The following is a 21,139-nucleotide window of genomic DNA, read 5'->3' as shown; positions in this document are numbered from 1 at the left end:
CATTTTCTCATGATAAAAATAAATAAAATAATAATAAATAAAAAAATAATATTTAACAAGTTAAATTTTATAAATATTAATTAAAAACAAAACTTATTTAAAATTAATTTATATTTATAAAATTTCATTAAACACTGACATTAATATATTTATATAAATTATATTCTTTCAGTTATATTTAGTAAAATTTTAAAATATATATTATTTTAAATTTTATATAAAATGATACGATGTTATATTTAATTTATATATGCATTAAATTTGATATATACAAAAATTAATATAATAATATGAATTATTTCATGATAGAAAAAGAAAGAAAAAACAGGATTGAATGCCTTTACTCACATGATATACCTACCTACCGTTTTTGCTTAAAATTTATACCAAATTTGTGATCATAAAGCCTTTATTATTTTATTTATAGGATCTGTTAATTAACTTGAATATAAAATAATAAAATAATTGAAAATTTTATAAAATTAATTTGAAGCTACTAAACTTTTACATGTATTAATTATTAAAGAAAAATTAATCTTAGAATAAAAAGAAAAAGTAATTTAATTGATATATTGAACTGATGAAGGGATAAATTAAAGATGGTTAACTCAAGGAAAAAGTATTTAAACAACATGGCTAGCTAGTTTTAGTTTAATATAGGTTAATTTATTGTTTTTTTTTTTTACCTTTTTTTTTATATTTTAATTTTTGTTTTTTATTATATTATTATATTTTAATTATTAAATAACTTAATTTATTAACTAAAATATCATTATTTGTTTTTATTAAATATAAATTTAAATACATCCATATTTGACTAATTTATCTTAAATAAATTTTAAATAATTATTTTTTTCTTTTGAACAAATTCATGAAAAATTCTATAAAAACACAAAATCAAACAAGTCTTTAGGGTTTTGAATGATGTGGTCAAGTTTACATTTAAGCTCCATAAATTGATAATAATCCAAAATAAATATCTTTTTAATGGACCCTATTTGGAAATATTTTTAAAAAATAAATAAATAAATAAATAAAAATAATAAATATTTTTTTTTTTATAATGTTGGTTTTCTTTCCTTTTCAAAGTATATATATATATATATATAAAATAATGTTTAATTTTTAAAGTGTTCAGAATTGTGGTTAATTTGAATATATGTGAGAATAAATGGATACTTGGATCGGATTGTGGGTTGACCTGCCCATAAACTTAAAACGGTTAAAAATAAAATTAAAAATGCTATAGGTATGGTTCGAACTTGCAACCTAACAAAATAAGTACAACTTTTTAAGCAACTAAACTAATAACACTTTATATTTTAAATTCAACCTAAAATTTGATAAACGCGTGACATTTTAACAATATAAGTTCAACTTTTTAACTAACTAATTTATATATATATATAATGATGCTTAATTTTTAAAGTGTCCGGATTGCCGGGTCGAGAGCTATGGTTAATTTGAATATATGTGAGAGTAAATGGATACTTGGGTCGGATTATGGGTTGACCCGCCCATAAAAATTTTACCGTAATATTTTTTTCACAGTTTTTTATATTATTACTCGTACAAATGCACGGGATGCATACTAGTTTATTTAGAATATGACTAATTTTCGCGAATTAAATATATATATTAGAAATTGGACTTGAACGGAAAAAAATAAAAGTAAAAGTTAAAACAAAGCCCCTGAACTAAACATGAAAATCTTACAGGACCCCATACTAAACAACCAACGAGAAAGAAAAACAATTATCTCTCTTTCTCTCCCAGTCTCACAAAGACAAAATCTCCAACACGAGGAAAGAACGGTTGAGCTGAAGAACCATCTACAACAAAAGTCAAAACATCTTTCTTTAAGCAATGGCATATTATATTGAGTTTTACTACCCGAAAACATGTCTGCTCCCATCATCGTCGCTGTCATTCCTATCATCTTTTGCTCAAGTCTTAACTGCTCCCGTCATGGCGACCTGGTCAAGAAATTTTCTACCTTTCTCTATCTACTCTTCGGCATTGTTTTTTATCACGGCCAATTATCAGCACAACTCGAATTCTCTACTTCCTCTCTCCCAGCCAGCCTCATCTTATTCCTCTAGGTTTTCTACTATCCACCATCTACATCAAGGTTAAACATTTGGGTCTTCCTTTGATTTTCATTTACTGCAAATTTCATTCTTGTTTTGGAACTTAAAGTAAGTTGTTCAGATTTCTTCTTCCTTCTAGCAGGGTAAGTATTGCAACATAATCATGCCCTGGTCAAGGGTTTGGTTGCTTGGATCGTATTTTGGTGCTTTGTTATGTTTATCTTCTGTACTGATTACTCAAGTTCATGGCCAAGATGTCATGGATCCTCAAGAAGGTACTGCTTCAATGAGCTATACTTTTCTTGTGCTCTTATTTTATGTTTTATGGATGTAATTGTAGTTCTACATGATATCTGACATTGAGTTCAATACTTAGTACACTATATCTCACCCTGCCTCACTACCTTTACCTTATTAAGTGGTCCTGACACATACATTTAAAAAAATGCAGTTAAGGCATTGCAAGCTATTAGAAAAAGCTTGATTGATCCAAATCAAAACCTAAGTAACTGGAGGGGCAATGAACCATGCGCATCAAATTGGACTGGAGTTATTTGTTACAACACGACGAAGGATGATGGCTATCTACACACCAAAGAACTGTATGTGTTTTTTTTTTTCTTTCTCTCAAGTCCAATAAAGAAGACTAAATCAATCACAACAAATTAAGCTGAGGCAGTTAACATTAATGGTGCCCTTAGAGAATTTATTGCTAACATTGTTCCTGCACTGATAATATTTTTCTCGTTTGGGGGGCACCATAATGGATGGATAACAAAAGAAATGAAAGGGAAAAGAAATCATTTGTTGAGAATTTTGATGCTAGTGAATCTATGGAGAATGAATCAGGCCGTTTTGGTATGAAAATTGTTGATGTTGATCATGATTTGGAAAAAAATGTGTTTATAATTTTTACCTAAGGCCACAATGATCTAAATCACAATTTGACGATGATCCTAAAAATAATCTCATAATGATCGAGAAAAGATTCTCTATACCAAAAGAAGCAAAAAATTGTACTATAATTTGGATCATGTAAAAAACATTCAAATAAAAATTCCTATATCAAACGAAAAATTCCCTTTCGCTTTGGCGATTTTCCAATGTGAATGTGATTGTGACAAAAATTGTGATAAAACTAGTTTCCAAATAGGCTCATTGTTTGATTTATTGTGGTGCTTCCATTTACAAAGTCACAGTTGTGTGTAGCAAAGACATGGGGATGTCTTCTTGTCAATAAGCTGGACAGTGGACACACTTTCTTGTTAAGAATTGGCAAATGCGATGATAAGAGATGTTGTCAAATGAAATGACCAATATTGTTTGTTGATTTACTCAAGAATTATGAAAATAACGCAGTCATCATGGCATCAACGATCCTGGGTACAAGATGAGAAGATTAGTCTAGATTAATTTGTGGTTTAAAACTGTTCCATTTATTTTATATCTTCTATAAGTTATTCGACCTATTGTGCATTCATCTCCCTCTTCCCCCATTTTTCTTCTTTCTTCTCCTCTTCTCTATTTTGTATAGTTGCATATATTTTTGAAGTCACATTTCACAATTAACTTATTTAATACAAACTTTATCTTAAAATAAAAAAAATGCTTCTCATTTGGCCTTCATTGGTCCAAACTCATGAAATGATGTCTCCATAATCGAAGAGTTTGTTAGATGTAGCTTTTTTTGTGTGTTTGAAAATCTTATTATTTAGAAAAAAAATCCCTTGTTGGATGAAAAAGTAGAATACTTGGGTTAAATTACTAAAGTATCCTTTGTAGTTGTTTTTTTTAATTGTTATAAAAATTAAAGGTTATTTTTGTATTTTAATTGATAATTTGAACGATTTTATTGATTAAATGAATGATGATGGGATAAAGGGTTATTTGGATTAACCTTTTATTTAACAAGCCTAAGTTTTTAGTGTCAAACACAATTTTACTGATTTCATTTGTAGACAGCAAGTTCTATAAGATCTGTGTAATTGAGGAGAAAGAGTTGAATAAAAGAGCATATTAATGGCCTGCTACAATCTAAATGGACTTTATATGCCAATTTTTTTTTTGTTCAATAGACATTGATTATAATAGAATGTAGGGTATGGACAAATTTTGAGGATACATCTCCCATATTAAACACTTTAAGTTTCTGAATATGTATACAGATTCAGATCAGACCCATCAATAAATTTTTTAATGTGTGTTTGTATAAGTTTTGTTTTCAAACATGATCAGATTTGGATCCAGTCCAAATGAGATATATCACAAAAGAAAGGTATTCTAAATGGGATCCTTGTTTTGTCTCATGTTCAGGATTTACTACTAAATGAGGCTAATGTTGTTTCATGTCTTTGAACTCCTGTAATTAAAATAACCATGTTTTAAAAAATAAATAAATAACCATGTCTTACAGTTATCACATGCAATGAACTCAGAAGAACTTCATGTATTTCGTTTACAGGCAACTGCTAAATATGAATCTATCTGGCACATTATCTCCAGAGCTTGGTCGTCTATCTTTTATGCAAATTTTGTAAGCCAACTTCTCTCTTTTTGTAGCTGTACCATCATAGTTCATTATCATCATTGACATGTACTTTGTCTCTTCTTTTCCCCCACAGAGATGTTATGTGGAATAATATAACTGGTAGTATACCAAGAGAGATTGGCAATATTACATCTTTAGAGCTCTTGTAAGTATTTCTACATCCATCCTAGATACTTCTATTTCTCTTATACTTCTCTTGTGAAGTCCTTAGTGTCCTGCTTTTTTAATTCTTCTGTTTGTGTAGACTACTGAATGGAAATCAACTCTCTGGCTCCTTGCCTGATGAAATTGGATTCCTTCCAAACTTAGACAGGATTCAAATAGACCAGAATAAGATTTCTGGACCTTTACCTAGTTCATTTGCAAATTTGAATATGACAAAACACTTGTAAGGGCATCAGAACTACTATCCTAATGTTTCATCTATTTCTTCTTTTTGTCATCACTGTGGATTAATTTTAGTTGCCTTATTGTTACATTCTTGGCAGCCATATGAACAACAATTCACTTAGTGGACAAATTCCACCTGAACTATCTAGGCTGCCTAAACTTGTTCACATGTAAGTGAATGTTTTGGGTGGTTCTCCTGATACACAATGAAAGCATTGGAAGATTCTAACACGGTTACATGTAGGTTGCTTGATAACAATAACTTATCAGGGTATCTTCCACCAGAGCTTGCAGCCCTTCCACAGCTTCTAATTCTGTAAGTTTTATTGTCTTCATTTGTCATATCACATCATAAATTATATGTTTGCATAACTTTTTATTTATGTTTCTGAAGCTGTAATAATTTATGAAAGTGAGTAGTTTGCATTCGATGATAGGCAACTAAGGCAAGCCTATGTATACAAATATAATCCTTATAGTAAGGGAAATAATATCTCTAAGTAATTACATTAAATAAACGGCTCAATCTAAGGAATCAAATCACAGATTTAAGCAGTAAATTATTCCCTTGATTGATTGTTGGAGATATTGATTTCCCATACTCCCACTCAAGCAAGGCGGAATATGTTCTCCAAACCAAGAATGAGATTTATCTAGTTATTGTTGAATTATCAAATTAGGTCTATTCATAAAGTTCTTCTGTCTTCCCAATAACAATTTATTTCAAATGGTTAGAGAGTGATTTGCCATTTTAAGAAAGTGGATGAGAACTTTGTCTCTTCCCAACATATGTTCATTTATATTTATCTAGGTAGTTGTTTACCATTAATTATTGTCCTCTAATTTTGCCTATAAATAGTAGTTCCATTTTTATAATATCTACTTATCAAATCTATAACCTAATTTTTCTCTACTCTTCTTTTTATATCTCTTGAAGAAACCAAATAGAGAGTTGTTTTCAAGTTTTGAATTTTTGAAAAAGCGATAAAGGAACAGTTTGGTATATTTTGTTTCCCTCAGAAGAATATATCGTGCCGTTCACGACCGACGTTTTAACAACCGAATTGTTGACAACATCTTCGCATACATTCAATGTGGTGCCTCTAGCAGAAATTCAGCACTGTCATGGAAATCAAGCGTCCACCATTATGCAGATTTTCCACGAATCTACTGTGCATATGTGTGACATCAACCCTTTATTTTGCGATTGTCTCCAAAGTCACTCCTATTTGTGTTGAATCAAGACCTTCCGGATCTCCTTTAGAGAGGGAGTTTTCAATTATCAAACTAGGCATATTCATAACATTACTTTGCCTTCTTAAAAACCATTTACTCCTAATGGTTGGAGGGTGATTTTCCTTTCTATAAAAGTGGATAGAAACTTGGTGTCTTCCCAACAATTGTTCATTTTATATTTATCTTGGTAATTAGTTTTCTTATATCATTTCTTAAGTCCCATAGGTTTGATGTTATAGGTTTTGTCCTCTAATTTTGCCTATAAATAGTAGTCTCATTGATAGTTAAATGCTACGAAAAATCCTTTTTCTTCAAATTTCACATGGTATCAAAGCATAACTTTCAATCTTGAGCCACAATTCGATAGTCTTTCGATGCTTCAGTCAATAGTCGGTGTGTTAATAATTGGTGGAAGGTTCCAATATTATCATATCTATTCATCAAATCTATCTATTATAGTTTTTCTCAAAACCTTGTCACTAGACTAAGAATTACTATTCCATGAGCCTTTGCAAGAATGTCTCTCTTCTCTTTTTTGGTGTAGAAGCCGACATGCCATTCTCACCCAACAGTGCATCTCCCACTCCTTGTTGAACTAGCAAGGTCTTCATCTTCTAGAATGTCAAGGGCAGGACCAGGAGAGTCTCTTAATTCCTTCTTTTTTCTTCTCATCGAAAAGACTTGCCATAGTAAGAAAGAAGGGGGAACAAGCACACATGGAGAGCGCAGTAAGAACTTGGATTGGAGTCTTGAATTCTCGGAACTACTTCGGGATCCACTGTGAATACTCCAAGAACTCACAAGAATCCTCCAACAACTCCAATCTTTTTCAGCTCTTCCTCTCAAGGCTTTAATACCAATTGTTACGATCGAATCTCAAACTCAATTTTTGATGCCAATGGTTTCCAAATCTTTAGAACCTAAACAACCCAATAAGAACATAGATCAAGTAGAAATTAGAACACAAAGAACAAGACACAAAAATTTATAGTGTTTCAACAAATTGCCTTTAACCACCTACAAAATTTATAGTTACAAGATTAATTTACAAAAGAACTTGATGTTTATATCGACGGTGTATGGGTAGATAGACATGAGCTAACATGCAAAGGATTATAGCCTTAGTTATTATACACTACATAAAGGAATATACCACTAGATTATAGGTATGAATCAATATTATGAATGAGTATGTCTTCTATTAGGAGAGGAAAGGGTTAGAGCTAATGCCTTAGGATTTCCACAATTTTTTCCTGAAGAAATCGCCATGAAATAGCAGTTTGTAACGGATAGTGACAGTTACAAATAATAATAGTATAATAGATTAGTCGTGTTATGTTGAGGTTAAGAAATGAATTAGTTAAAAACTTCAAAGATATATCTTGAACTAGAATTAAGATTAATATCTAGAATTGAATTGTATAATTGATGATACAATACATCGAAGCAAAGAGAATTGTATTGAGATGAGAAGAGTATAATTAATTGGTAAGTATAGAATCCTAAATGCTAGGGAGAATAATATTGGGGACGAGAGAGATAAAAATTCTACATGAGTTTTCAGCTAATTCATTTTTTAATCCGAACATAACCGCGACTAATTTATTCATAACTAATATTGGCCGATAATGAAATAAGAAGGCAAAAATGGGAGATCATTCAACAAAAATGGAAATTGAAGTCAGATGAGTTATTGGAGGTAGACGATCAATGAGACAATTTACAGGATGTGGAACAAGTGACGCCTTTCGACACATTCAGCTTCGAACAAAGACAAAACCTTTTTTGACGATATGTGTTTTAAAGTAGAAAACATAACTTTTTTTTGAAGACTTGTGTTATAGAGAAAATGTTGAGACTCCACATGAATATGAGACAAAACAAGACAATATCGATCTTGGGGTAGAAATATGCATTAATTCAAGCTCGTCAATTCTTCTTTTGCAATTTCCAAAATTGGACTCGGAAGATGAAACATTGCATATGTATGATGGCCGGGAGAAGTGAAACCAACCTACGTTATAAATGATGATCGTTATCAGGGTAGAGACGAATTTGCAAGAATGTTTGGGGCCTTGAAGATAAAATTTTGGTGCTTATCAAACATAAGTAACACCCTATTTGCAATCAGTTTGTGGTTCGAGGAACATAATTATACTATTCGATTCCAGATATTAAACCTAATTCTAGTTCAAGTAAATCATTGAAGTTTTCAAATTCATTTTTTATCCTCAACACAACAACGACTAATTTATTTATACTATTATAATTATTTGTAATCGCTTATATAATCCACCAAGGTAGCCCAGTGGTAAGAGTCAGCTTAAGAGACAAAAAGGTCACGGGTTCGATTCCACCTAGAAGTGCTTTGAGTTTAAGCGGGGGCCATGACGGTGGGTTGTAAAGTTCTCCTCTAATTCCATTTCAACCCTAACTCTTTCCTCTCGTAACATCTTCCCATCCCCATCTTCTCTAGGTCTCATCCCTTCTACTGATTGTCTCTTAATCTCATATTCTCTTTGCTATCAATAATATAAATGTTTCAAAATGCTCTTACAATGCCATTCCGCTATCAATAATATAAATGTTTCAAAATGCTCTTACAATGCCATTCCAACTACACAATTATGCACTCTCGGTAGAACGGTTTCTATTGAGGCTTCTCTCTAGTTTGTAGGAGTTCTCTCACATGTAGAATGAATTCCCCCACTCCTCTATTTATACATCATAGTGATTAAGCTTTGAAACAATAGAAAACTCAGACACCATATACTAAATGCAATTCATTACAAACTAGTCTAACATTTCTTGACTTCAACAAACAATATGAAGTATCCATTCCCAACATTTTGTATGAGTAAATGTATTATGTAGAGACTACTTAAGTCTTGTATATGTCTATACTTCAATTTGAGTTCTACCCCACTGACAATATAGGAATTTTAAGAGAATGGATTCTTTTATAGGAATTGTTCAACTATTATAAAAGAGACTACTATTTTAGGCTAAATTAGAAAACAATTATTAATGATAAACGACTACCTAGTTATAAGAAAAATCATCCTCCAGCCTGCTTGGGAAACGAAAGGAACTTTATGAATAGATCTAGTTTGATAATTCAACATTCTCATCAAATTAGGCGATAAATTTAAGCATAAACTAGGATGCCCAAAAGATCTTGATTTAACAAAATAAAAGGAGTGGCTTTGGGAACAATCAACAAACACAGTGGTGATGTAAAAAAATTCTCGCATAGTGGAGTCGTGAAATTCTGCAGAATTGTTGTTCAGAGGGTACGACACTGCATATATGCGGAGTAAATTTTTTTGCACCATGAAGTCATGGATAGATGTAGTATTTTGTCTGACGTTACTCAACTGAATATAGTTGAAGTAAATTGCCAAATAAACAACGATATCTTCTTACGGAGCAGTGTGAGATCTGAAACAACATAATTATTTTATTTATTTATTATAATATTTTTCTTTTGCAAAATTAGAAACTTGAAACAAATATAGCCTCCTATGATTTCATGAAAAGATATAAAAAGAGGAGAGAAAAATTAGAAAGATTTGATGGTTAATATGATAATATGGAAACCCATACCACCAGTGGCTACACCTACCTTTGACAAACCATGCTCAGATACTATCTATAAATTTGTAGTGTTGGAATTTTTCCTATATTGAAATGGTTCAACTGTTACAAAAGAGACTAATATTTATAGGCAAAATTAGAAGATAATAATAAATGAGAAACAATTACCTTCATAAATATAAATAAACATTTTTTGGAAGACACAAAATTCCATCCACTTCCGTAGAGAAACAAATCACCCTCCAAACATTTGAAATAAATGGTCCTTGGGAAGACAAAAAGAAACTCTATGAATATGACTAGTTTGATAATTCAACAATTCTTTTTCCTTGAGACAACTTTGACAATGTAATGTGCCATTATTCCCTAAAGAAATATTCTTCTTTGGTCCTATTTCAATGTCTGATGCCTATCGGCTCTCCTTCGCGATGCAATATATGAATAAGAAATTGACACTTGCGTCAGATTCTGATCGAAGTATGCCCATGATTCTACTTCTGCTCTGATTCTTCTTCTGCTCTGATTCTTCTTCCTTCAGAATTGATATTCTGCAGTTGTGCTAGTGCCTCTGCTGAAACTTTACCTCGCAACACATACTATTTTGCTAAGAATGAATTCGAATACCAATGATAAGCTTGGAATTATAATCAAAAGTTAATCTAGTTTGAGTTAGGGATAGTACCTTCACCTTGAAAATAATGATAAAGTATTGGGATAGAAAATTTTGAATTAGGGATTGTACCTTGAAAAAGAATGATAAAATATGAGCCGAGTTAGAAGAATCAACAACTGTATAATGATCTATAATTGAAGATGAAGAGAGAATATTTGAACAAAGATAGTTAAAAAGAAGAGATTGAATGATATGAAATGAGTTAAGTTAAACTTTGATAGAGAAACAATGTTCATTGATCAGTTGATATTCTCTCATTCCATCCTTCCTTATTGTAACTACCTTATTATAGTGCTGAAACTTATTTTAGTGTTGACTCAACTTTTCGGCCATGTTACCTCTATTAGGGTTAGAGACCCTAACCCTGATAAACTCTCATATGACAAACATTCCTTGTAGTATTAAGATATTATTCTAATAAATCAATCAAATCTATTTTGGGAAGGTAATAATTATAGAATATTCTACAATAAGTCAAGAGGATAATGGAAGTTGCTACCCAGATTCAGTTTGCAATTTGAAGTGCTGCAGTATAACACAGGAAGTATTTGCTACAGAATGTCATTTAAGGCTATACTCCATTTTCATCTATCTTATTCACCTTCCTGATCCATGTCTTGTAGGGGAGTCAAACCATTTCTCTCTCTCATTGGTCACACTCACGTTTTCATCCACATATTCATGTTTAATTCTAAATTGTGATATTTTGTCTTTGTTTATTGTGTTTCTTTTGCAGGCAATTGGACAACAATAACTTCAATGGGACTACTATACCACCGTCTTATGCAAATATGTCCAGGCTATTGAAGTTGTATGTAAATGTGGTTTTTGAGTTACATTTTCAACTTATTCTAGCATTGATAAACTTCCTGTGTTTCTGAGGCCTCTTCATCACTATTTTAGTGTCCCACATTAGGAAATTACCTAGTCAACTACTTATAAGGGCTAGATTACGTTAAAGTCACTTTCCAAGGTATCTTTTTGAGTTTGGACTGTGGTCCAATTGCGCATATAGCCTATATTCTCACACCCATCACGGGCCCACAGGTCTGGGTTACAATCATGATTGGCCTCTTCTCTTCCTATCTGACCTCTCTTAACACAAATACTGCAAGAAAACAGAATTATGGGTAAAAATTCTTGTTTGATCTAACTTTTCAAAAACAAAAACAGTTTATTTGAGTTTGTTTTTTGAAATATCCTTAACTTTAGTGATGTATAATAATTGGACTTAAAAAAAGACCAAAGAAGAAGGGTATTTTGATTTATGATTTGAATGATGATTAGTTTAAAGAGTTGGTATTTGATGGGATGGTTGTTTATTTGGATTAAATCCAAATAAACTATATCAACCAAGCCCTAAGTGCATCAAGTAAAACAAGCTTAAGTGGTGTAATGGTTAAAATGTTCATAATAAATAATAAATACCAGAAGTGCATCAAGTAGTGCACATAAATTTGTACTTATCATTTTTTGCCTTGGAAATTTTACATAAGTGATGCAACAACCTGAACAAGAAAGTCTTTCTGGAGCTATGGAAATTAGTATAAACTATTCTCATTTCTTATGTAGGAGTCTCAGAAATTGCAGCTTGCAAGGACCAATTCCAGATCTTAGTAATATATCAAGACTTGCTTACATGTAAGTTTGTTGTTCCGACAATGTGAAATGTATGAATTCCAAACCCTATACGTGTTCCCTTTTTTTCTATCTCATTGATTCCTTAATAACAGGTGAAGAGTACAGTTCTTCTCTCACATTTATCTATAAAAATCATATATATTGACTTTTTGAATTCGATTTAAACTAGAGGTTATATTTCTTAGGTTAAAAATGAACCATGGGATTCAATTTTCTATTATATGATTTGGATGGAATTTTCAATCTCCTTTTGTTTCTTTTGTGATTTTATGTCCACAAAATGACGATTCAATGTTGCAGTGACCTTAGCAGAAACCAGTTTAATGGGTCCATACCTCAAAACCTCTCAGAGAATATGACGACTATGTAAGAATGTTGGCTTTTTCTTTCAGTTGTATTATGGACCTTGTTGCAATGTTGATGAATGATGCAATTGTTTTAATGCAGTGATTTGTCAGAAAATAATTTCAATGGGAGTATTCCAGCCAGCTATTCTGCTCTTCCTCGTCTTGAAAGATTGTTAGTTATCTTGAGTATTATCATCTTTAATGTTCTTGATGTTGGTTTCCTATTAAATGTAATGCTTCACTGTAGGCTTCTCAAAAACAATTCACTGAGTGGTTTTGTTGGATCTGCAATCTGGCGAAAGAGAAATGGGATTGACAGACTTGTTGTGTAAGGCTTTATCCCATCATCAATTATATCATCATTTGAATCATCAACTAAAATACTTAATACCTTTTATATTTTTTGTAAGATTTTAAAATATTTAATACAAAAGATATTTTAGACATTTAACCCAAATAATTCCAAATAATCCATTTTTTCATCAAATATATATTTTTTAAAACGGGTTATCTTTTAAAAAAAAACTACATCAAACAAGCTCGTAAGTGTTTTCTAGGATTGACCCACACACCGACTTGTTCTATTTATGTATTTATCACCTTACATTTTTAACAAGCACAAGAAGTTAGTGCATTTTTTATTTTGGAGATGCTCTCATTATTCTGTGTGTGCGTGTGCAGTTGGTTTTGGGTTAATTATTGGCATGCTGAAATATCTTCCTGAATCTGGTATTATAGGGATTTGCAGAATAATGAGCTGAGCGGTATTTCTGGCAGTCTGGATCTACCTCCCAATGTCACTGTCAGGTTTGACATGTTTATGAAATGTTCCCTAATTTCTTCATTTGTCCTAGAAGGATTGTTTTTTTTCTTTTGGAAATTAAATGTATAATGATGACATTCTTTCTGTTTTTTAACATCTTCAGGCTTGATGGAAATCCTTTTTGTTCAAATGCCAGTCTGGTCCAGTTCTGTCAAACTCAGGATAATGATCTCTTTAATAATAATATCCCAACAACTACTGTTAATGGTTGCCCCACTTTTGGATGCCCGCTTTTCTATGAATATGCCCCAGCAGCTCTTACTAACACATGCTTTTGTGCTGCACCTTTGCTTGTTGAATATCGGTTAAAAAGTCCTGGATTCTCTGATTTTACTATACATGTTCGTACGTTTGAGCAGTACCTTACTGAAGGTCTCGTTCTGAAGAATCATCAACTTAATATTTCTTCAGTGTCCTGGCAAAAAGGCCCTCGACTGAAAATGGATTTTAAGATCTTTCCTGTCAACAATGATAACCGTACGCATGAATTCAATACGAGTGAGGTTCGACGAATTCGGAGCATGTTCACTGGGTGGAATATTCCTGATAGCGATCTTTTTGGACCTTATGAACTTATCGAATTCCCATTGTTGGGTCCTTATGCAAATGGTTTGTCTCTTAAAACTTTATCTTACATGTTGCATCTAGTTTTACTTATTCTTAACATTTAAGGCTTGTTTGATTAACCGTTTATCACAACATCAATCATTTTGTCAATTAAATAAAGACTTCAACTAAAATACTAAAATGAGAGGTGGTTGAGCCTTCTTAGTGACCCTTGTTTTTTCTTGATGTCGTTTCATTTGATTTTTGAGTTGGTTTTGATTTGGGATGTAACAATGTCAGAACTTGTGCTTCTATGGTTTGGTCTTTTCTTCCTATGTGCGATTTCCACGACATCAGGGAGCAATGAAAAAACGCCTCAGTTTTAAAAGAAATAGTAAAATGCCCTTACTTTATTTTTTAAAACATTTTAAAATATTAAATTCAAAAATTAATTTAGTCATTTAACCCAAAGAACCCCAAATAAATTACTTTTTCATCAAAGAAGGTTTTATTTATTAAAAATAGGATTATTTTTAGAAAAAAACCTGCACCAAACAAGTTTAATCATTTTTCTTAAAGATCAGCCTAAAACATTATTTTTTTTTTCTTACATCAATCTAGCCCATAATCAATTTTCTCATAGACCAGCCTAAAACATTCTCTTAAAGGTGCCTGGCTGATCAAGCTTCCACCTTTGTCCATAATGGATAAATATGATGTTCTTAACTAGGATCAGGGTGTTTGACTTTTGTATCAATGGTGTGTATATTTTGTATATAAACAATATTTGCCTCTTCTCAGCACTTGTGCACATAGAGTTATGTATATCCACATAATATTGATTGGAGAAAAGTGCTGGTTTACATGAACATTATCAAAATAGGCAAATCTACCAGCAAACTTCTTTAAATGTGTTCAACATCAATACTTAGAACTTCCCTTCTCTCAGTTGATGAGTTATTGGGTAATGTTGCACCCATTTAAAGAAGTTTACAAGTATATTTGCCTCCTTTAACAAAGTTCATGTATAAATATGCCCATTTTTCCATTTTGATTTGTGACTTCATATTTCTCAATTTCACAAATTTGTTTGCAGTGATTCAGCTGCCTTCAAAATCTGGAATTAGTAAGGGTGCATGGGCTGGTATCATACTTGGAACAATCGCAGGAGCAGTTACATTATCTGCACTCGTGTCAATTCTTATATTGAGAATATACATGAAGAAACAGCAAACAACATCAAAAAGGCGTCAATGTAAGTGTCTTACCTTGATCTATTTAACAGAAGAATAAGAAAGCCTTCTATTTCATTGTGTAATCTTATAAGTGAAATAGTGTTTGTTAAACCTGTTTCTGTTTTTTAATCTTTTTAAAATACATTTCATTTGTTTCCTTAGATTGTGAAACACATGATAGGTGCTTGATATTACATTTTGTAAATATTTCTGTATGAAGCTTTTTTCAGTAGTCATATATCTATATATTAAATTGTGATTAATATTTTACTTTGTCTGGTTATCATTATCCATAGACTGTTTGAACTAATAATAGAGTGGTAGGTGTACTTGACATGTGTAAACAATTGGAAAATTAGTTTTTTGTTGGAATATAAGATAGACAATTATTTAGTTGGATTCAAAGTTATATTTGTCTTAAAGATTAATTTTGCGAGTTGATCACTATTGCTATATCTTATAAGCCAATGAATATGTCTTGGTGCTACCCATGTTTTGCAGTGTCTAAGATGAACATTAAGATTGATGGAGTAAAAGATTTTACTTTTCGTGAGTTGGAACTGGCCACAAATAACTTTGATAACTCCAGTCAAGTTGGACAAGGAGGGTACGGGAAAGTCTACAGGGGTAATCTATCTGATGGGACTGTTGTTGCTATAAAACGAGCACAGGAAGGGTCTCTGCAAGGTCAGAAGGAGTTTTTCACGGAAATAGAACTACTTTCAAGATTGCATCACCGAAATCTTGTGTCTTTGCTTGGCTATTGTGATGAAGAAGGTGAACAGGTAGGTACAATCTGCTTCTTCTAATATGGGCTTGTTTGATTAATCCAAATAAACCACTATCCTAGCATCAACTTCAACTTCAACTTCAACACCAAAAACCCTTACTTTATTTTTTATAAAATTTTAAATACTAAGGATGTTTTGATTATTTTACCCAAATAATCTAAATAAACCACTTTTTATGTCAAACACGATATTTTGAACAAAAGGTGTTTTCATTCTTTGCAAAAAACAAACAACCCAAATATATTCCTGTGTATTGCCTTGGACTGATGGGTTAGAACTTATTACTGAAACAAATAAAGTAGAGGCTTAGCAATTAAATCATGCTTCTGATGCTCTGGTAAATATTAAAGAAAATCAGTTGTAACTTCACTTATATCTCTTTTTTCCTTCACATTCAGATGTTAGTTTATGAGTTCATGCCCAATGGCACCCTAAGAGATCATTTATCAGGTATATTTCCTTGCAGCTTTATTTTACATTTTTTTTCTTTCATTTTCTCAATCTTCCCTATTTCCTTTTTTACATGGAATTGAGATTTTTTTTATTGATACAGAGTATTTTTTGGACATTTACCTAATTATTTAATGACAACAGGCAAATCAAAAGCTCCTCTGGGTTTTGCAATGAGGTTGCGCTTGGCACTTAATTCTGCTAAGGGCATCCTATACCTCCATACTGAAGCCAATCCTCCAATATTTCATCGAGATATCAAGTCGAGCAATATATTGTTGGATTCCAGATTTACTGCTAAAGTTGCTGATTTTGGACTTTCAAGGTTGGCACCAGTTCCGGATGTTGAGGGATTTTTACCTGAACATGTATCTACAGTTGTGAAGGGGACTCCGGTGAGACTTTACTCTTTTTATTTATCATTATGCCCTTGAATGCAATTTCAGGTGAAAGAATAATCTACCCTTTTGTCTAAAGTCACTAAACTCGTAGAATGGACTAATATCAGTGATTATTATCTCAAATTACTATTCATTGAACAAATTGTAACCTAGTACCATATGGGTTTGGGATGGGAATGGAATTAATAGTAAGAAAATATGTGGCCATTTCATCTGGTAGAAATACCTCTCTAATATATATCTAGATATGAAAGGGCCATTTGAACAACAGGATGTGAATAGGCAACAACAAATCAGGAGAAAATAGAATTTTGATATGTTATTTTCATAATAGGTTATACCTATTTATACAGGTTTATAACTGATTTTCCTCAACTAGAATCCCTAAAATATCTCACCTAATTTATTCTAATATACCTAGAAATAATTAGAGAACAAAATACAACGAATATAAACCTAATTTGACTATTTAAACATTTGGAATATAAACATAATTTGACTATTTACACATTTGGAATAAAAATCCCAGTTTATTCAATTGTGAAGTATGTGAACTTGCTAAACACATCATACTGCATTTCCTAAGGAATTCTTCAACTCTCATATTGAGTCTTTTCTGGTTGTTCATACTAGCCCTTGTGCCAAATCCCCTCCAAAGAATGACGTAGCTAAGAGTAACAATTGTCACTTTCTTACATTGTTATTTCCCATGAATAAGACCTTTAATATATCTCTAGAAGAGTCTTATTTTCCGAAAGACTGCATGAAGCACCGAATCACTCATAATGGAGGACTGTTACTGAGAAACTTGCTTCCTTTGAAAAGATTTTGACATGGGTAATTAATTAATATGGGTACACCTGAGTTTATAATATTAAGCATAAGGTTGATGAGACATTTGAAGGTTGAAAGCTAGACTGGTGGCCAAAGCTTGGCTCAGTCTTATGATATCGACTACGAAGAAACTTTTCCACAGTTTCCAAACTCAAAACATAAGATCCTACTATCAATTGTTGTTAATTGTATTTCTATATTATATTAGCTAGATGTAATGAATGTCTTCCTCAATGGAGATTTGGAGGAGGACGAAGCTATACCATGGAGAACCCACTGTAACTCCAAAACGCAAATTATATAAATTGCACAAATCTCTCTTGGCCTTAAGCAATCACTACACTCTTTCTTTTTGTGAAGTAACTAAAATGAGGTTTGACAAGTTTTCTTCGTTTGTCGATCAAAACAATATACAAACAACCTTTTATTTTGTTTCTGTATCTGGATTCAGGTATATGTTTGGAAACTAAACTTATTTAGAGACAGATTAAATATTTTTTTATTGATTCTCATCTGGATCTGAATATGAAACAAAAATTAGAAGTGTTTCTAAATTGATAAAGCACTTCCTTCATGTTAGCAAAACTCAATTTTGTCTGTTTATATGTAACGTGGTGGCTAACTATTTCCTGTAAGGGTACTCATAATTATTCATAGTTTTAGACTTCTTCATGCTTTCCACTATCTTCAATTTTAAATATATACAAAACAGAGAAGTCTAATTAAAACTTTGCAGTCTAATCCCACAATTGTCGTCTTGCAGGGGTACCTAGACCCTGAATACTTCCTCACTCACAAGTTGACAGACAAAAGTGATGTCTATAGCCTTGGTGTTGTATTTTTGGAGCTGCTGACAGGAATGCATCCAATCTCACATGGCAAAAATATTGTTCGTGAGGTATATCCATCCCTCTTTAATCAATCTGATTTTTTCCTTTTAAGTGAAAGCTTTTGATGCGTATGAATTCTTTTTAATCTAATTCATTGGGATAATGAAATAGAACGAACAACTATAGTAATTCCATCCTTAATTGATAAATCACTAAATGGTTGAGTCTGCAAAGAGTCATATTTGTTCATGAATGATTTATAATTTTATATAAATAGGAAGAGGCTTGTGAAGTGATGAAGTATTCCAAGTTCTAACACATCCATACAGAGAATCAGAATCCTCCTTGAGAGAGATTGAGAGTGTTTTGTATTCCTCTACATATCAAGAAAGTTGTTCTTTCACCCCACTTTGGCCTTTTTATTTATTTATATTTTCTGAGAACGATGGGTTCTGTTTCTCCTTCGGGATGCATATAGTTTGCAAACACACTCAACCTGACAGGCTTGAACTCAGGACCTCAGGGAGGCTAGGATATCCCCTTTGTCCTTGTTTGATATAGGTTATTTGAGATTAATTTCAAATAATCTACTATCCAATCAACAATCTATTCATCAATTCCATCATTTAAATCATCGATTAAAATTCCACGATACTCTTTAATTTAAAAATAAAATTTTATTATATGTTTATACTTATAATGTCTTTTACCTAAATAACCTTATTTTCAATAACCTACATCAAACAATGTTATTTTGAAATAACCACTTGGTTATTCAAATAACCCTAGATCAAGCAAGGCTTGATGAGAATAGAGACTGACCCTCTAATGGAGAGAGACACATATTGTATTGGTCCCATGGTTTTTCCTTTCTCCCATTTAAAGATTTTCCAATTAAAACTAGGCCTGACATTTTCAAACCACAGAATTCAGATCCATCTCATAGATTTCTTTATGTAAAGAAGATTCTGATGGCTGATAAAGGCTCATCTAACTTTGGTCTTGTAACAATAAGCAGATAATTTGGGAACCAATCTGTAGGATACATTTGTAGTAGAATGAGGGTAGAATTTATAAGCGCTATTAACCCAGTAACCTACTTAAGGGCTTAATCTAAATAGCCCATTATCCCAATCTTTCAAATTGTCAACTAAAATACACTATTTCTTTTATCTCTTTTTCTTATAATTTTTAAATCATCAAGTGTTTGTCTTTTGACCTACAATTCAAAGGGGATATTGGACAATACAAAAAAAACGATTAACTTATATCCCTTATCAAACTTTTCTTTTCTAAAAACTTTCTTTCCTCAAACAAGCTTTAACTTTATACTACTACAAATATATCCTATTGTTACACAATCCCATCATGTGACAAATGTGTAGTACATAATATCTGGAAGAGACAGTACACTATGGATTTCATCCATGTTTCCACAAATTATATATTAATAATTTTTACACTTATAAATCTAGGGAGGAAATCCTTCAACTTGTATTGTTAAAAATCATAAGTTTCTAGAAATTGAAAATCAAATCCAAATTATGCTCTGCAATATGTAGATTGATTCATACAGACTGCAATAACACAAATTGATGCCTCTCAGGTGAACCTTGCACATCGATCTGGTATGATATTCTCAATAATAGATGATAAAATGGGATCATATCCATCTGAATGTGTGGAGAAGTTCGTGAACTTGGCCCTCAAGTGTTGCCAAGAGGAGACCGATTTGCGTCCTTCTATGGCTGATGTGGTTCGGGAATTGGATATCATTTGGGCCATGACACCACAAGATTCTGATACAAGAATAACTGATCATTCCTTAACACCTAATTCTGGGAAGAACACAGCTACACCTCCATCATCATCTTCGGGAATGAGGCATCTTGATCTGTCTACTGATATATCGGGAAGTGATCTTCTTAGTGGAATCCTTCCTAGCATTGGACCCAGGTAACAACAATCTTTACAATCTTGAAACAACAATATCCATGTATTATTATTATTTACCATTTTATTTAGTTTGTGTGACTTGGATAATTTAGCTGCTCATTACTTTCGTTGGCTATTATTGTAGCTTATTAAAAGAAGGGTTATGTGGTTTTACCTCAATACACTTAAAATTATAGAAATATCTGTTGTTGCCTACTTATTTTCTCTACTTATTTGTTACTTACATATTCTGAAATACTTACTGAATTTTGTTTAGGAAGAAAGAAGAAGAGTAACAGTTATAAATTGTAAACTGCACTCTACATACATTTGTTTTCTCCAGTAAAACTTAAGAACATCAAAGAAGGTGGTAACCTTAATACATCTTTGTATCCTAACCTTAAATATTATATCAATGCGTTTAAATTAGCCAGTTTTTGATCCTCTACAACAGGCTCTTCGTTGTTGGATTGATTAAAAGTCAAAGCCACATCTGAATTATTGTCATTCGTAGTAGTAGTATTTTCTGCTTTGACGTTTAAACCCTTTTTGAACCATGAAGCTCATTAATTTTGGCAATGGAGATTTTGGTACTGGGATGTTGGTCGAGGATTCTGGCTAACAATTTACGCACTTCGGGTGGAAATGACCTCGGGCATTTATAGTCAGCTTTCCCGATTTTCCTATACAACTCCATTAAATTATAATTATAAAATGGTAGATAACTGGCTAACAAAACATGGGGAACGACACCACACGACCAAATATCAGC

General features: G+C 32.0%; 1 protein-coding gene across 2 annotated transcripts; it reads left to right on the top strand.

Moving 5' to 3' along the window:
* The first annotated feature begins 1,804 nt into the window (after positions 1 to 1,804).
* Positions 1,805 to 20,583, top strand: LOC124941275 (probable LRR receptor-like serine/threonine-protein kinase At1g06840). 2 transcript variants are annotated; one of them, XM_047481577.1, is made up of 21 exons: positions 1,805 to 2,131; positions 2,233 to 2,365; positions 2,542 to 2,692; positions 4,552 to 4,623; positions 4,712 to 4,783; positions 4,883 to 5,026; positions 5,127 to 5,198; positions 5,273 to 5,344; positions 11,271 to 11,345; positions 12,107 to 12,175; positions 12,476 to 12,541; positions 12,623 to 12,694; positions 12,770 to 12,850; positions 13,261 to 13,329; positions 13,449 to 13,954; positions 14,988 to 15,146; positions 15,628 to 15,911; positions 16,316 to 16,367; positions 16,512 to 16,762; positions 18,366 to 18,500; positions 20,039 to 20,583. In XM_047481577.1, exons 2-21 carry the CDS (start codon positions 2,254 to 2,256, stop codon positions 20,390 to 20,392), a joined length of 2,868 nt encoding a protein of 955 aa, XP_047337533.1. In that variant the 5' UTR covers positions 1,805 to 2,131; positions 2,233 to 2,253; the 3' UTR covers positions 20,393 to 20,583. The 2 variants fall into 2 exon arrangements, with proteins under 2 accessions (XP_047337533.1, XP_047337534.1); XM_047481578.1 differs by lacking the exon at positions 1,805 to 2,131 and having other exon boundaries at positions 2,230 to 2,365.
* The last annotated feature ends 556 nt before the right edge of the window (positions 20,584 to 21,139 follow it).

This window comes from Impatiens glandulifera, chromosome 6 (genome assembly GCF_907164915.1).
Source record: "Impatiens glandulifera chromosome 6, dImpGla2.1, whole genome shotgun sequence".
NCBI classification, from domain to species: Eukaryota; Viridiplantae; Streptophyta; class Magnoliopsida; order Ericales; family Balsaminaceae; genus Impatiens; species Impatiens glandulifera.
Note: the sequence above shows the minus strand (reverse complement) of the source record. Positions and strands in the feature narration are given on the sequence as shown.

Bases quoted from the DNA above. Each gene is read 5' to 3' on its own strand.
- LOC124941275 (XM_047481577.1), top strand. From the start codon at position 2,254: ATGCCCTGGTCAAGGGTTTGGTTGCTTGGATCGTATTTTGGTGCTTTG. The intron at 2,693-4,551 runs GTATGTGTTTTT...TTTCGTTTACAG, and splicing joins TATCTACACACCAAAGAACT to GCAACTGCTAAATATGAATC. The intron at 15,147-15,627 runs GTAAGTGTCTTA...CATGTTTTGCAG, and splicing joins AACATCAAAAAGGCGTCAAT to TGTCTAAGATGAACATTAAG.